This window comes from Gnatocerus cornutus, chromosome 2 (assembly GCF_029298725.1).
Source record: "Gnatocerus cornutus isolate USDA-ARS CGAHR chromosome 2, icGnaCorn1.1, whole genome shotgun sequence".
In the NCBI taxonomy this organism is placed as follows: Eukaryota; Metazoa; Arthropoda; class Insecta; order Coleoptera; family Tenebrionidae; genus Gnatocerus; species Gnatocerus cornutus.
The window spans coordinates 10,351,941-10,369,407 of NC_142234.1; the positions used below are offsets into that span (position 1 = coordinate 10,351,941).

Here is a 17,467-nt window from a genome sequence, read left to right on the forward strand (position 1 = left end):
ACGTTCCCTCTTGGAAGGTCAACTTGTGAACAATGTCAACGAATTCGAACGTTCGATTGAAATTCGATTTGAAGAAAGCAAAAATCATTACAAAACATGATTTGTAATACCAATTAATAATGACAATAGTGACTGGTAAAATAAAGAATTTACTTTTACTGAGAACTTAAATTCGCAGTTTTGAGATCACTCGTTTATTTCTGTTCTAGCTAATTACCGAGATGAAATTTTTCTCAAAAGCAAATTTAAAAGCATTCGAATCAAGTAAAAGCTCGGCTAGATTCGATTTCTGTACACTTGTAGTTAATTACATGTTTAAAAGCTCTAAATTCAAGTAAAAACTGCTAAAAGCTCTCCTCTCATCTCCATGAAATTGAATTTAATTTTGAGTTTTTTTGTACAATGTTATTGTTTAGCTCATATCTGATCACATTTAAACCACTTTTCGCTGTCCTCCGGAAGTTATGCTCCGGGCCCCTTGGATACCTCTCGAGTCAGTCGACATGAAAAAAATTAAAATTATATTTTTTCTAAACAGTTATTTAAAATGTAAAAAAATACGAACATGACTAAAATGAAAAATCATAGTTCACTCTATTTGGTGATCCCATAATGTACAGCTGGGGGTCGAAAAGTCCCAAGTTTGTTGCTGTCGAAGATTAATAACCCGTTTCAAATTGTATTGGTTTTGCCGGAAGTGATATATTTCTATTAACACCGCCATTAATCCTGTTCTCCGCAGTCCAATAAATTATATTTGGTCATTTCCATATGGAAAACCCACTCGTTCATTAATTTTCGGACACGTACATGAAATTCATTGTTCAAACAATCAAAACACAAAAAATTTCGCCGGTGGTGAAAGCATGAATAAAATTATAATTAATAAAAATCAACCCTCGTTTGTTGACGTATCTCGGTCGTGGCACGCGACTAATTAATAGCACGCACTGTCCTTCGTTTCGCTTTTCGTAACGAATTCTGTCAATTTGCTGTCCTCTTTATTAATTATTTATGATTATTTGAGAATGTTTATACACGCGATCGATCTGCATTGAATTAAGTAGTGTCATTTGTTAAGATCAGACGGCGTTCGAATTACGCCACGTGATTAGTCGGCTATTTCATTTCGAGACGTTTAGAAATTTAAATCGACATTTAGTACTTTATTAAACGACCAGAGCGGCCATTAGTGACACCATGGAAAAAACTGCTAATCTGAATAATAAACCGAGTTGTGCGAGTTTGTTGGCGACTCGAGTGATGGATTAATCTAGGCTCAGACCAAGGCTGATGCCGACTTATAATTCGGAATTATGGGAGAAATGGAAAACCAACTTTACGTATGTAAATTAAAAAAATATATTAGCATTAATTGTTACTCTGTGTTGTAAGGACTTTGGAGCGATTCCCACATTTTGTCATCCCGTAAAATTTGTATCAATTTGGAAGGAGCCCATTCGCGACCCAGAAACCTGCATTATGGAGTTCCTGATATTATTCATACGTCCCGAAATCCACAGAAAGACAATCGCCCGAAGCTTCAATATCCGCAATCTTCCTTGGAGATCTGATACCCATTTAGATGATTAGATAGTGAAGACCCTCGAGAATGACAGCGGCATATTCCGCGCCCATCGTATTCAAATGCCCTTTTCCTCTCGGAATCGGTACGGTTTAACGCGTATAATGATGTGGAGCCGTCTTGGAGATGTTGTGATTTTGATGCGAGCTCGTTATCGAGAGTGAACCTCCTCGGTCCGGTCTTCGTGATATCATCAATATCATAATTCCTCGCGTAAGACAGTAGCCGTACAGCATAACAACCAGGAAAGGAGCGTCCATAACCGGACGAGTTGATGGGCCGAGGCCGAGTAGAAATCACCGTAAAATTAGAAAAATTCTCGACGCTCGACGGGGGGACCCATTTTATTATTTAGAGAGGAAATTCGGCCGAGGAATAGAAATCTGATCGGATTCTCAATTGAAATTTGATCGGAGGAATGAATTAACAACGGACGACGCTTTTATTATTTATAGCGTAAATTTCGGAGTGTGTTAGTGTGGTTTTTCAATGTTAATATTCGAGGTTGAGAGTTATGAGCCTTCCGACGGTTCTACAACTTTCATGCATCATTTTAGATCGTTCGATGATAAATCACTTATGAATGACTGAATGAGATATCCAATAAATATCTTCATGTAATAGTATACACGTAGTGTACTATGTCATTAACAATTTTATGTTTCCCATTGTGTCGCACAGGTAATGGCGAGTTCACCACCTTCTCCTAATAATTAAAAAAAAATATAAAAGCTTTCCTACAAACATTTCACGTATAGAAATTTTCGCCAAAAAAGAAAAAACTCAAAAATTTTTTTCCGAATTTTCAAATAAATACATATATGATAGACGGATTATAAACAATCAACTACAGACAATATACTGTTACCATAGAAAAGAAATTATGTTCGTCTTATGAAAATAGAATCCAGTGAACGCAATCTGTTAAATTCCTTCAAAACTCCCAACTCATAATATTGTACATTTAATAATACCAACAATAAAATCCGTCCGGAATGAAATAATAACTGCGAAACCCGAACAGATGTAAGAGTAATGGATTTTTATGAATAAACCCAGAATAAAATGTTGTAATAACAGTAGGAATGCGGTTCGGCGAACACTTGATACAATCCAGTCCAAGAAGAATTGTTATGAAACAACAATCGGATAGAAAGACAAAGAATGGTTGATGAACTCGTGCTTGACCGTAAACAAATTACCGAGCTTTCGAGCCCGAAATCGTAGTTTTTGCTGTGAGCACTCTCTAGCCTACAATGGGTGTAACACAGGTAGTGAAGAGCAGATACGCCGTCAAGTGTGCAGTAAACAGACGGTTACAAGCTAGAAAAGCTCGTTTATTGCCGCCAAGATAAGCTCTTCTCTCGACGGTCACGGAGGAATAATTAGTCGTAAGTTTTTTTGAGTTGGTACCACCTGTGCTGTTGTCTAGTAGCAGCGCGCGTTTCGGCAATTAAAAAGAGTAATTTTTAATTTCGGACCGAACTTCACGCTTAAATTCAGAGTTTTAATGGAGCCAACACCATCACCGACTAAAATAATCGAAGACCTCGTCGGAGATGATTAAACTTCAGCGTTCAACAAACAATAAAGTATGCGTTGAAAATTTGATAATTCTTTAATAAGCACACATCCTGTCTCTTCTTGTCTCTAACTCAACAATTTTTAATCCCTTCGGTTGCATTCATTCATAAATTACTCTCATTCTGCGCTTGATGGGATTTTTTTAATTCCAACGGTAATAATTCATGTATTCAACGTGTCCAAAAAAATTCACAATCGGAAATTTCATTAACGAAGAAAATTCGGTTTCAACTTACTTTTGTTGCATTCCCTCAATGAAAGAACAACAAAAGAGACAACAAAAATAGCGTTTAGAATGTTGCGGTATGCGCTACTGTGCGCTAGCAGGTATCATCTTAATAATATCGTAATTTTTTTGGTTGTGGTTTTTTTGTGGAGAGGTGTGGTTAGCAGTCAGGTTGTATCAGAGCCCAATCTTCTTTATGATTTGTTCTGAACAAATCCGCGCTGTCGTCTCTCTTATGAAATTATAAATACATCAATGTACCGATTGCATTCATTAACGTGGGAATGTTCTTTAATTGCTTTTGGACGCTGTAATTAGCGTAATTGCTGCGAAAACATGTTATTAGCGTTTTTTCGTCAGGGCTAATAACCATTGGAACATTTCTAATACATTGTGTAAGAAGAGTTGTTCGAGTAATTATTAGGGCTGCGGGCTTGACGGCTTTGTTCTGATGCTTTCTTTTTTTACATTTCTCCGCTTTGTAATAACGCTTTTATTGAAAAAAGATGGTTATTAAAATCCACGACGATCCCGTTAATAGAATACCAGTATTATTCTTATGTTGGATCATTTAAGTTTTTGCTTTTCAACAAAAATCTTATTAAAATTTCGGTTTAATAAGGTGATTAAATCATAACGGGCACATCTAAATTAAATCGAAATACGATACGTGTTCGCTCTACGATAGAAAGTAAATAGATAAAGGAAAACTAAAAATAAATTACTTAATACATTTCCATCTCAAATTTAGCACAAATTATAGGATTAAAAGTGGTAAAATTCCGCTTGTAAAAACTTCTAAATTTACATCATTCGTAATAATTTAATAACAAATAGATTTTCGAAATAAACCTATACCAAATATTTTTCGTTCATATTCGTTGATGTTTCCGTACATCTATTTACGAAAGCAAAAGTCACACGTGCTATATGAATATATCGCGTAGACCTGTCAAAATTGACTAATGTCACAAAGATCAATCATTTAAGTGTGGAATATGGGTGAAATAGAATCTTAGGAAAAATAAAATTTAAATTAATTAATAAATGTTCTATTGTCAAAACTTATTGTTTCTTTTAGATGAAGGGTCCTAGAAAAAATAGTGCACATAACTCGTCGGAAAGTGTCTTTTTTTTACTCGTGTTACCTGCATTCAAACTATTTATCAAATGTCTATTTATATTTCCTTTGTGATTAAGAATTCACTGCATATTTTGAAAATGCAAGCGTTTTTACTAAACTATGAAATCCGAAAAATTAATTTTTCATATAGTTGGTGTCTACCAACATGTTACCTTTATTTAGTAAAACAATCTTCTATTATATTAAAAATTCTTCCTCTTTTGATCTAGTTTCTGTTTAAAATGACAAGATTTCTTGAACGCCGTATTGTTAACGGCATCGGCGTTTTACAAAATCCCCCCGAAAGTGTGAAAAATTCTCCATCCCTCGTCGTTGTTTAACAATTTGAGTGACAGCGTTGCCAACTCATCGGTTCACAATTAACGCCATTAATTTCGTTATCGTCGTCGATCCATGCCAATTGTGTTTCCGTTCGTCACCGAAACGAAATTACTCGATTTTTCATTTCCAACTCGGTTAATTATGTATAATTCGACGTGCACATTGCTAATGACACGTTATCCATATTGAGTGAATCTTAATTAAACCACCTCAATGTTTAGTTTTTACCGATGTCTGCACACTTTTTTCCAGTGGGAAAAGCTCAATTCGTCTATACAACCTCGAATAATGCTAGTACCTTTCGCCATGCTCCAATGTAATATCGTTACGCAAATTTCCGACACAATTAAACAAAGATTAAAACGTCTTTTTTCACAAATTCCCCCGAATGAGTAAACATGCGTAAGATTATCGCTACCGAAAAAATCTCTTTAATCATAGTCGGATCCGACAAAAAACAACGTAAAGCGCGGCCGTTTAAAGAATGTTTTGTAGGAAGCCTCGAGTTGATTTTTTCTTTCGGATTGGAATACACAATAGTCTGTACTGTTAATTTTTCTAATTGCTCATTTCCCAGCCCTAATGACGGACCATCGGACATATGGTTATAATTGCGGCCCATGCCGGAGGTAATGTGCTTATGATTGCAACGTAAAAACCGTACAAAACACATCTTCCTGTTTTTAAATTGTCATTCTTTAATAATTTTATAATGATGCAAGCGTGTGTGTGACCTGCGTTTTATTATCGTACAATGCTGAAAAGCTGGTATTACCGGAGCATACCGGAGCAACAAGAAGACCGGCATTTTTTGTGCAACCAGACTAAGGTCGGGTAATTCTTGGCTTTGCATATTCCGCACCAAACGACACAAAGAGCTTTCGGGCTTGCCAAATTTAAATTGCCGCAATGCATTAAGAGAAATAAGACATTCAAAAAGGCATCACAACAAAGGGTTGGAAATTTCAAAATTTTAACACCGAGAGAGTTGCAACTATCCATTGTACCAGTTAATAAAATTTAACAAGACATTCTTGAAATGCATTTTCAGACGGCGTTTGGGTTGAAAAGATACAAAAGTACGGCGTCATATGGAATGTTTTATATTTTTGCTCGAGTTCCGGCAAACGTTCCATATTTTAAGCTGACACACTTAATATTAACTTGTGAAATGTCCCTGCGTCGATTTAATCGGAGACACGAAGCAATCTGCACGAACGCTTTGTCAGAATCTTCGCATGAATCCTGACAGGTTAATTAAAGCTAAGAAAATTGATAAAACAGTACTCTTTCCGTGTCCTTTTTTCATTTCGCGCCCCCAATATCAATTATCGTATAAAAACCATCATTGTGTTCGTTCTGAAAATAAACCAAATCTCGGCGTTGCAATTTTGCCGAAATACTTAATTAAAATTGCATCTCACTGGCGAATTAATCCGCGTTTTTTCCTCAAGATATTTCACAAGTCCGAAGATGGCGAAGATGTGAAGAGGGAGAGAATTCCGCGGTTTTATTTGTGCGATTTTTAACACGGCGACGGCTCCTTTAAAAAAGAGAAGCAGCTTAATAATCCGTGGTACTTATAGAATTATGCATGGGCATTTTTTTGTCGGGTAACTATTTCGACGCAGCTTCGCCATGTTTAATGAGAAGAAGACAGGGCTGCCAGACGGCGAGATCCTGAATTAATTCGTCGCATTAATCTTGCCGACCAGCAATAACTAACCTACACAAAGGGCTGTCGGAATTGTTCAGCTCGAATTGCATTAATGCTAATTCGCGGACACCGGAGTATCACTTGTTAGAACGCACGTAAACGGCGAAGAGGACGCCGACAGAGGCGATAAGAAGGAAAAAACGCACGGAGAACACCTCGACGCCGAATTGCTATAAAGTGAATTATGTATGGACTTTTTACGTTATGCTTCCTGCGGTTGTTTGACGTCGAGGACCTAACCAACCACCAGGAGCTCACCACAAACCGCAAAACACTACTTCGACGATGAAATAAATTTGCACTTCGCAGCACTAAGTAGAAAATACCTCCGAGTCAATGCAGCTTTGAAGTCTTCTGAAAAAATGCTACAAAATACGGAATTTCAATAGTTAAGAAACAATTAAGTTAAAATCAAAACAAGCGAAAATTACTGACTGACGTCTTGTTTCATAAATCATAAAAGAAAAATTCGTAATCGGAGATCTTAAGCTTTGTATAAGACATTTGGTTGCAAAAGCTCAAATCATCAGCGTCTTTAGCCCTCTTGACATAATTACGACAATTAAGACTTAATCGCCGCTTCTCGGAAATTCGTTAATTAAACAACACGGGAATTCGTAATTGTCGCGATAAAAACTTTTGTTATAATCTCGTCAATGCAGCTGCCGTTTGACCAGGATTTAGTAGCATATGACGGCAGTCCGAACTGGCAATTCATCACCGAATTAAGCTCTCGTAAAGTCAAGCTTTACTTAGAAAAAAATTAATTATACTTTCCTTCACTTTTGATTTTTTCCCTTGCACGATTACAGCCAATTTTTCATAATTACAGTTTTCCGACACCATTCGTCGCTACGATAATTATCGAATAATACGTTTTTTCCCTTTCTTTATTCTTCATCGAGTAAATTCTCTCGGCCTAATGACTGTCGACCGGCGGACAAAAAACGTAATTATATAATTAGTTATGCTCAGAATGACAGTCAGGTAAAAGTTAGACAAGCCTTCTATTATAGTTGTTAATGAACAAACATTTTTCAATGGGTGCTTTTTTGCTCACGGTATTGTGGCAGTAATTAAATTAAAACTCACCCATTGATGGACGTTTGGGTCATGAACCATCCTAGAAGAGCTTTGACGACTGAATGCCAGATTTGAGTCAGAACCCAGTCCGATTTTTCTTCCGATTTTTGCAGGAATTTGATGGTTTCGTCGTCTGGGCTGAGTTCGATGAATTTCGACGATAACTCAGGAGGGAGCTTGCTGAGGTCGCAATGGTACCACTGGAATTTCAACGTGTAAAGCTATCAATACTTTCACACAATGAGATAACTTTTCAGATGAATTAACATGATAAAGACGCGATATATTTAGCGCAATTAACATAACAGACGGAATATGAATATGAAGGAGGTCATTAAACAATGTGAACATTAATCATGAGTAAGTGAATGCATTATTCACGGCACTTTTGGGAGACAAGAGTCATTTAATGTTCGTTTCTTCACACTTTTAGGCTTTTTACGTCTTTGTGTGTTGATTTCCATTCATTAACAAACTGAGAAGGATGTAACAAATAAAAGAACTTTTTTTACGTTGAGTTTTTGAAAATTTTAACTGCTAACGAGACAATTATTCTGATTTCCAGACTGCTAAAAACCTCTAATTCTAGATATTAAACGATTTGATACATTTTAACGCTGTGAGAAAACTCTTTCGCTTGCGAAGCCTACGAGCGAATAATCCGAGAATTCGCTCGCTAACAATTCAGCAGATTACTTAATTGTCTATTTAAATCCTGAACTACTTGTCGGGTGTAAGCCTTTGGCGCAGTACCAGGCCAATTAACGTCTCGTTGTTTTTGTTTTACGATATGAATAATAATGCGTCTCACCAAAGGCGCGATTCCCTATGCATACACTATATAAATATTCATAAGATTTGCATTCATTTTGACGAACACCTGAAGTGATTATTTTGCACTGACAAGTAAGGGAATTGTATCATTAATTATTCTCGCGGAAACTTCACAATCGACTGCTTGTTATTCGCCAAATTGAAAAGTTCGCTTAGAGACGTGAAAGGTTCGCGTTCGGTAATTAAAACTGCTTATAAAACATTGTTTCACGACTCTTCAATTATTTCTGCCTCGTTTGCTTCAGCTTTTCAACGATCCTCTTGTTATAAAACATCGATGTAGTTTTAAGAAACCGCAGTGAAGGACACAAAAAATTTCTTCATTTCCAGGACAATTAAAAAGCGAGTTGAGCGAAACATTTTCGAGTAAATACTCGGATCGCTCTCAAAATTGTAATTATAGTGCTTGCAGACAATCACGTACTAAATCCTCCACGGTTCATCGCACAGTATCTTGGGGTATCGACATTATGACCTCTAATACGCCAAGTACTCGACAATTCAGAAATTTATTCCTCATGTTGAACTATTAGATATCCAGTTTTCGAAAAAAGCCTCGACTATAGAAAATACCATTAAAAATAATTGCCTCACACTAGCGATAATCTCCTAATCTCCATTACCAAGTGTGTATAAGCTCTAAACACGTGAGGGACTTTCCTCCACCTCCTCCTTTCACGTTATTGGTGTATGGAACAAACAAGCACATGCTGCTCAAACTTTCGATCAGATTCCCAAAGTTCAATAAAACAGTCCAATTCAGACGTTGTTGGAAAAAAAACGCAACAAATCGAACTCACTGTATCAATTCCAAAATGGATTCTTCCGGTCGTAAGTTAATAAGTGCAATTTGTTTATTAAATGTCACTTCGGGTGCCTGATGCACATGAGGCCAGGACTGTTTTTCAGGTAAGTGATGGATGGATCCCGAGGGTAAATTTCCATCATCCCCGACCAATCAGCCAAATGCAAATTTTCAGACGAGACGAGATCCGTTCAGACAATTTTCAGGAATTTCTCGGACGTCAACTGAGGTTATTACCGATAATTGGCTAATCACGACGGTGCGATATGGAGGCGACCAGCGGCGGAACGACGCAATTCAATGCAGTTAAAATGGGTTTTGCAATCTTTCACGTCTAAATATCGTTCTACATTAATTTGTAAGTGTACATTGTAAAGCTTTGAAAATTTAACGCATCTCCGCCGCCACTGGAAATATTCTGTGCTAATTACGCAGCAAGGTGGACACCTGGGTCTGGTTATTGTGCTCGAATTCCATTCAGACAACCTGTATTTTAAATTTAATTTATTTACAACAATAGTTTGTTTCACTGAGTTCTTTATTTACATGTCTGTCGAGACACGTTCATTTCATGTTACTTCATTACGGAAAATACGCCGATGACGGTTCGTTACGGGTGCGAATCCACACAAATAAGGTAGTTTCTCAACGGAACTCGACTTCAGACAAGACAAACTAAAGAAATTGTTGTATTGAATCTTCGCAGGGTAAGGCAGTTCACGAGGAAATTTTTGGTGTTTTTTTTGTGACATATTTTAGAATTTCGTGTAAAAAACTGTATCAGATCACAACTGCACAAAAAAAATTCCAGGAACTCCTTTAGAAAGATTTTTTTGCTTCTTTAGAACTCGTCGTGTCCCAGTTCTGTCCATCGAACTTGGCATTACAGCTTAATTACGTTTTTCCAAGAACGCAAATACAAAAAGCATAATTTGTTTATTCGCGCTTGACAATGTGTCTTTAAGGAAAAAGCTCGCTGCCGAGTCGGATTAAAGAAGACACGGCCTAGTAAAAACCGAATCGGTTGATATTTTTATGGCGTGGACAGAAGGCGGCAAGTTTCATTCCTTGCATGTTTGGAAGAGGATAAAAAGCGCTGTTAGAGGTCCACAGATTGTTTTGTTGAAGCAACTTTACTGTCACATATTGACATTCGATAATCGGACGAAACGCACTGATAGTTTTTAATTGTTAATTACTTGAGCTTCCCGGACACCTGCCAGTCTGCTCGACCACGAAATCACCGACCTTGCCCAGATTTTTTTCCATTTAACGAAATTAAATAAATTGCTTTCTAATATCAGAGCCAACATGCCTACTTTCAATTTTACAACAATATATAATTACTCGTCTTAATATCCGGTCAGTGAGGTCTATAGAGTTTCCTCTTGATACCATAGACAACATTCGATTGGTTGACTGCATTTGCTTTAATTAGTGGCAAGATGACGGGCGATTTTAATTCAAATTATGTACACTATAGCGCAGCTTACAAACGTACAAATTACATTTCAACCATTGTCAATCCGGTACTGTAAAATGTTCCCTTTTTTTCGTCTCTTATTTACGTTTATTTATTTATATACGTATGTATTTATTTATACGTCTGTCAGACTTGTAATTTGGTGTGACTGTGTTTAGGTCTTATTGTTATCATGAAAAGTGTTGACGTCACTTCAATATCGCGCGTCTGTCAGAAGGCTTTGTTCATTTTCTTAATGCTGCTACTGGCTGGCTCACTTTTGATCGTGCTGCTACTGGATTCCACATAGATTGACTCGCTGATGCCCACTTGTCTAGCCTCTTGACAACAGCTACCAGCAACTAAACATGCTCATGTGGGAACCAAATGAGGTGCCATTGAAAGCGAGATTCTCGTCCAACGGAACCCCCCACAAAAATAAAAACGAAAAGAAATCAAGAAGTCTTCTCCCGCGCGATTTTCATTTTTCCAGAGAAAAATCGACTCAATTCAATTGCAAATCCCAAACAATGTTTGCTCAGTTGTCAGTCTTTTTGTCTTGTCTTCTGCTTAAAACAACAATATTTTCAAGCCATGCCCTTCTAAACTAAACGTTCAAATATTTTCTAAAAATGTTTCAATATCTCCGTCCTTATACATCAAAATTTTATCCAGATTCTTCAAATATGCCTAACTTCCCCACGCTCTTTCACTTTATTGTAAAATTTTGTTAAGGATGAGCATATTTTGTCTGAAAATTCGGCTTTAAATTTCCCTGTGGACAGCTCGCATGTGTCCCTCGAATGCGTTCGTGTAATGAACAGGGCCGGCTCGTGTCCGACAAGGCAACAAGTTGTCTGACGGAATTAGCATCGATAGTGGGCTACCTGGTCGCCAATTCCCGACAGTAGTAATCCCATTTAAATATTAAATGAATAAATCGGCGGTCGGCAGGTATGTAAACACGGTCTATCTGATCCCGACAATCCAACCGGATTCCGGCCGTTTTAATTATCAGGTCCGCCTCGATGGCATTCCAGACCGTTTATTGTACTATTTGCTACTGTTGGAGTTATGATTGTTATTAACATTGCACTTATCTCCGACTCCTCATCAACATAAATAATGAGAACTTAATTAAAATCATATTTCAGGATGCCGGGATGGGAGGGACCCGCCGTCTCTTCTGTTAACACCTGACTTTATGAATGACCTGCTCCAACTAGGACCGCCACTAATTATTTTATTTATTGTTTATTGTGTGATTAAAGTTTTTACTAATTGCGGCGAGAGCAACGTTATGACAGGCGAAATTACGGCTTCTCATTAAAATCCGAGACGAATAAATTAACTTTTCAAGTGGTTCAGCATTCTTCTTACACCTTTTAATTTATCGAGGGCTATTTATTAGGAGCAGCGTAAAATTCATAATTTTCACGGACGACTCGACGAGGTGTCTTTTTAAAATAAATAAAAAAAAACACAATTTTTAATGTTTTTGAATGATCACATTGAAACCACTAACTGTCTAATGGAACGGACCTTTGTAGTGGCTCAAATGTGATCACTTAAAATTCAGTTTTTTGCCGATATATTTTATTTATTTTCGTCTAGGTTTCAAAGTAAAAAGCTGTGTCTCTTCTGTCGTAGTAGCTAGTTAAATAATGAAAATCCGGATGCGAATAGAGAGTGAGAAACAGGCGGCATCGCTAAAACCGCGTTGAACGTCACAAATCTGCATCCTGAAGGTGCACCGAGTCGATCAGTCTTCCATCTCCGGTGTCTTTTACTTGTATCTCCTCGCTCGTTTGCATCCGGGGACCGGAAAGGGAGGTTGACTGGAAGCGTTCGCTTGCATGTGCCACGTTCACACAGAAGAGGGTTGGGAGACAAACACCACCGCCCTGTATTAAACATTTATGACAATGCGTGAATGGTGAGGTGACACGACAAACGACTGTGTACGGCATCTTCACGCAAAGACAATGATTGACCGGAATGGAAATCGCGCTTAAACAGACGGATTTATGTTCGAATTTAAATATTTTTTCTCGTTACCACTACCGGTTCGCTCCCGACTTGTGATTACGTTCAAAGTCATCAATCTTCGTTGGTATTATCACCTCATTTCGGCAATTCGCTAATCAAAGAATTAATTCAGTCGAAGATGAAAAAATACGTTCGTTTTCCTTCCGGAACGAATGGCCGTCATTTTAGCCCGTCTCAAAATCCCGAGATTAATTGCAGTTGTTGTCGAATGCAGTTTGTTCTCCTTTGATTGTATAACAGAGTCGATATAGCGGTGGCTAATGTCTTGTAAACAACAAGTATTGGAATAAATTTCGGCGAGGCAGGAAAAGAGGCCGAAACTAATCAAGGCGGATTCGTATGAAATACAACTAAGGAGAAGACGGGAATGGAAAAATGGGAGGGCTTAATAAAGGAAACAAAGGCCCGTTCCCGATGCTATCAGAGTTATTTTCCCTACTTACGAATGTGAATTTAAAATGTATCAGAGTGTCAGGCACGGGATTCGATTCCAATACTCGATACATATATTTTTACTTAAGGGTGGAACTGGGGGGTTGGCTCTCTCTCACAATATATGGGAATTTATGTATTTCAGAATACCTCGCGGCGCGCTCGATCACATTTTGATTGCGACCAAAGTAAAATACTCGGACCCCTCGCAACTCAAGAATATACGAGAGCTGGCGCGAGTACAGAAACGTGTTCACACAATGCAGGCTTTATTCAGATAAGTTATTTATAATAAGGGGATGATGGCCAAGAAGACGATTCTAATGCATCTGGGGCACAAATGCCATTCTTTTCGATATTTACTTGCGTCATAATTTTGGACCAAAACGCAAACGAATAAAAACTCTTCTATACACAGCACAATTTGCACCTGTAATCTGTAAATTTAGATTTGATTCGATTTAATATCTAAAATACGTAATTTGCCATCTATAGAGAAATAAAATGCTAAACAATGCCAAAAAGACGCACAAATCAAAATTTTAATCATTTTAGAGCCTCCACCATATAACGCAGTTGTGAATTTCTTCACATTCTCCCCAGCGTCGGTTTTGCACTTAAAATGAAATATTTTTGTTTCTTTCGTCCTTTCTACCCTAACGCCATTTCCTCCCTCGCTCAAAAACAAAACCACCCTTACACCCCCAATAATTGGCGTAAATAACAACCCTACACGATACGCCTTTAAAAAAGAAAATGAGAACTCATCAGATTACAGAAAAAATCTAAATCACAAATGATACAAAGGGAGTAAACTTTCTTATAAAAACTACATTCCATTGTACAAAATCCAGTTAACTCATTTCAGAAGAGCGAGTCTCCTTTGCGAATTAAACATTCCTGCTTTAGATGAGCGGCACACGATGACAAATTCGCCCTCTTGTACGAAAGTGAATTTCCACCCCCACGCACCTGTCGAATTGTGTATCCGAGTAGTATTCTTTTCTTTGAAGTATTTTAGGGAGCGAGCTCGGTAATGACGTTGCCGGAGTAATCCATGCATATACGGGCCTCGAAACTACCCTCTACACATTCGGTTTCTTTTATTTTGCGAATCGCGGAAAAGATTTGATGAAAATCCCCTATCGCGCCGAGGGCTGGGGTCCAATCAGCGCGAAATTTAAGATCATTATCGAACGCCTTCAAAAGAGGGCACACTTCAAACAAACATGGAAGATTTTGAACCGTTCGTCAAAGTAAATAGGCACGTTGGATTTCAGGTAAAAATTTAATTTTGCAGCAACTATATTTTGGTGCCAATCGTTTGGTTCAACACGTCTGTTTCGCGCTGTTTGTTGTCTTCATTTTGCTTTTTCGCCCTTGAAATATTCAGATTTAGAAGCGTCGTAACACAAACTGTTGTTAACCCCCGTCATGAATACATCAAAAGTCTAGTAGAGACGCCGTCAAAGTGTAAATTACAGAATATAGGCGTTTTCTTGGTCTTTTCCCGATACGAATACATTATCAGAAAAGAACGATATGTTGAAGTGGTGCGTGGCAGCGTGCAACGCTTCTGAGTGGGTTGCTAAAAGGGAAGGTACGTAACTGGAGGTTAGCATACCTTGGGGACTGCTCGTAAACTACATCCCTTGACGAACTCCCTCAAAAAACTCATAATTGTCACGCGCGCTCTCTCGCAGAATCTTACAATGACCTCCAAGAATTCCAAATGAATTACTAGTGGAAGAAGGCAAAATTTTACCTGGACGCTCAGCATCACATCACACTTCTCGAAAAGCATGGTAAACACCAACCGAACAAGCAACCAACCGAACAAGCAAACTTCACAATATTCACTGCACAATAGTTTCTTAATCGTGGGATTCTGATAAGATAGCAAAGTCATAAAAATTGTATTTGTCAACGACATGCAAATATTCTGAAAATTTATGAGTAAAAAATGAGCGTCAGCTAAGGCAAAATAAAAGAAAGGATATACGGTGCTGTTGGAAAATGGAACTAACAATACGTGTATCTACATACGTTGCTGGTACTATTATCGCAAAATTTATGACATGTTGATACACGAAAATTTATGGTACCATAAGAAGATTACGTTAAGTCATGGTGGAATTTTAGGATAGTCTATTATTAGTAGATCGATTTTATTCAATAGAAACCTCAAAAAAATTGTCATCATCATGTAAAATTTGTCTAAAGTTTTGCCTTCAAAACCAAAAGAGAATAAAACATATTTTAACAAAACAAAATTAGAAGTTGTAGAAATGGAACAAGTGTGTTTTTGTTTACAGTTGTGCAAATATTTTGCAGCTTTTTTCCATGGAGGTACGTCATAAACCTTTCAGTATCTGCCATTTTCCATTGTGATGGGTCATATTGAATGCAGTGTTTGTGCAAATTGCATATAACGGAAAACGTGGATTTCCATCTTCGATCACATTTATTTATGTTTGAGAAGACGTGGCGCAAATATTCCTTTTTCTCCATCATTTCGTTTTTAAGTGCTATCGTTGATAATCCCAGCAGTTAAGTAATTTCACTTGTTCCTATTGTTCTGAAAGATTAGATCATTCTGTTTTGAGCCACAGTTCGTTTGAATATAAAATCAGTTTTTTATTGTTGGGCCTCCCTGCCAAACTTGTTGAAGTAAACTACTTTAATTAAAACAACATTTCATCGTGAAAATACCAAAAAAACATCTTCATTTTCCTAGTGTCAGGCACGTAAGAAGTTAATATTGACAAAAAAAATAAGGCTGGTATTCAATTTTCCCATTATGAATAAAATATCACCCAACATGTACACCGTCCACCAATCAAACCTATATTATTTTTTCCGCAGCTCCAAGGGTGTACTTTCCCGATGTAAAAATAAAATGTCAATTACGAGAACTGGTCCCGCACCCGCCTCTGCTTTCTGAACAGACCCCAAGTCGCCTTCGCCGTTAACTACATTCCCATAAAATATTCACAAAGCAAATACTGATTTATTATTGAGTAATTGTTAATGATTGGTGGACGCTTTGATGACCTACACGTAAAGAAAATTGACGATAATTGGGTTTGCACAGTGCATGGATTATTTATGTAATCATTGTTCATAACGAGGGGAAAGAAAGCAAAGAAACCAGATGGGAACGAGCGCTTTTTAATCCCTCGATAAAAACCGCGGCTGTGGCTTTATGGAATTATAAGAGAGTGCACTCAAGGGGGCCCCTTGAGGGCATAACCTCAAAACTGAGTAAAAACGCGATTAATCGTGATGACAGTAAGGTGCAACGACATGCAAGCATAATTAACCTGGTTACTAACCTGGGCTTTGTCGAACTGACTGAGAAAATGGTCGGTTTGCTGCTTCTCATACAGGGCTCTTGCGAGACTCCCTCGAGGTCTAAAAGACAGAGTTGGATGCTGGCTTTGATTGGTATGAAAAATTGGGACGGACTCCTTCGTGTCAGCATAACAAACCCCGTCTTCTACCATTATTCAACCAAAGAAACAACGATTGTCAAAGTTGAGTCAAAAGTGGGGTTATGTGTACTTGTCACTGAAACGCACAAGAAAATCACAGTTTCGCGTTTACACCCTCAAGTGTATGTAAATCTGCACTATAACTGTGTTAGAATGACGGAAATGATAGTACGTGGACGATTTTAGAGAGTGTTTGCTTTCACTTTTGACAGAAATAAACAATCATGACAGGTTAGGTTGGCGACACTGCTAAGCCGAGTGACAGAGCTTCGCGCGGCAAATTCAAACTAAACCGGTCCGTAACGGGTCGTGCTAAATTGAAGCGATCAATTCTTGGAATTGTTCTTCGAAATGAGCTGAGTAACAAATTGTAATGAGTGTGCCAGTAATTGCGTAATTGTCAAAAATATCTTCCATACATTACATTAATAACCGAAGTGAAAATCAGTTTTGAGTCGAGGTCCATTAACAAAAACCAGTAGCACGATGTTAATTTGAAAGAGATTTTCTTTTTTGTTCCTCGTCGGACGTATTATGAAGCAGTGGCTAATGTACGCCCGACCAGATGGAATTACAATTCACATTAATCTCAATTGTTCACAGAAGAAAATGAAGAAGACCTTCTTCGTTTCGATAATCAAACACGGCCTGCGCCCCAGGCGGGATACATGCAGAAATTTGGTTTCTGTGTTTCGAAATTGCTTTCTTTTATGAATAGGTAATGGCTTAAG

At 37.7% G+C, this 17,467-nt stretch overlaps 1 protein-coding gene and 1 long non-coding RNA gene across 2 annotated transcripts in view; one reads left to right on the plus strand and one right to left on the minus strand.

The window, feature by feature from the left end:
* The window catches only part of LOC148178890 (protein-L-histidine N-pros-methyltransferase), a 43,280-nt gene extending 26,261 nt beyond the window's left edge, over window positions 1–17,019 (minus strand). The window contains exons 1-2 of the mRNA XM_088029776.1: window positions 16,578–17,019; window positions 7,670–7,860 (exon numbers count right to left, since the gene is read on the minus strand). Coding sequence (XP_087885902.1) covers window positions 7,670–7,860; window positions 16,578–16,748 — 362 coding nt within the window. The 5' untranslated portion in view covers window positions 16,749–17,019. The remainder of the gene's footprint in view (window positions 1–7,669; window positions 7,861–16,577) is intronic.
* On the plus strand, window positions 9,228–12,064 carry LOC148178891 (uncharacterized). Its single transcript, XR_015769693.1, has 2 exons — window positions 9,228–9,657; window positions 11,916–12,064. It is a non-coding gene; the product is annotated as an uncharacterized LOC148178891 (long non-coding RNA).
* Window positions 17,020–17,467: the final 448 nt, after the last annotated feature.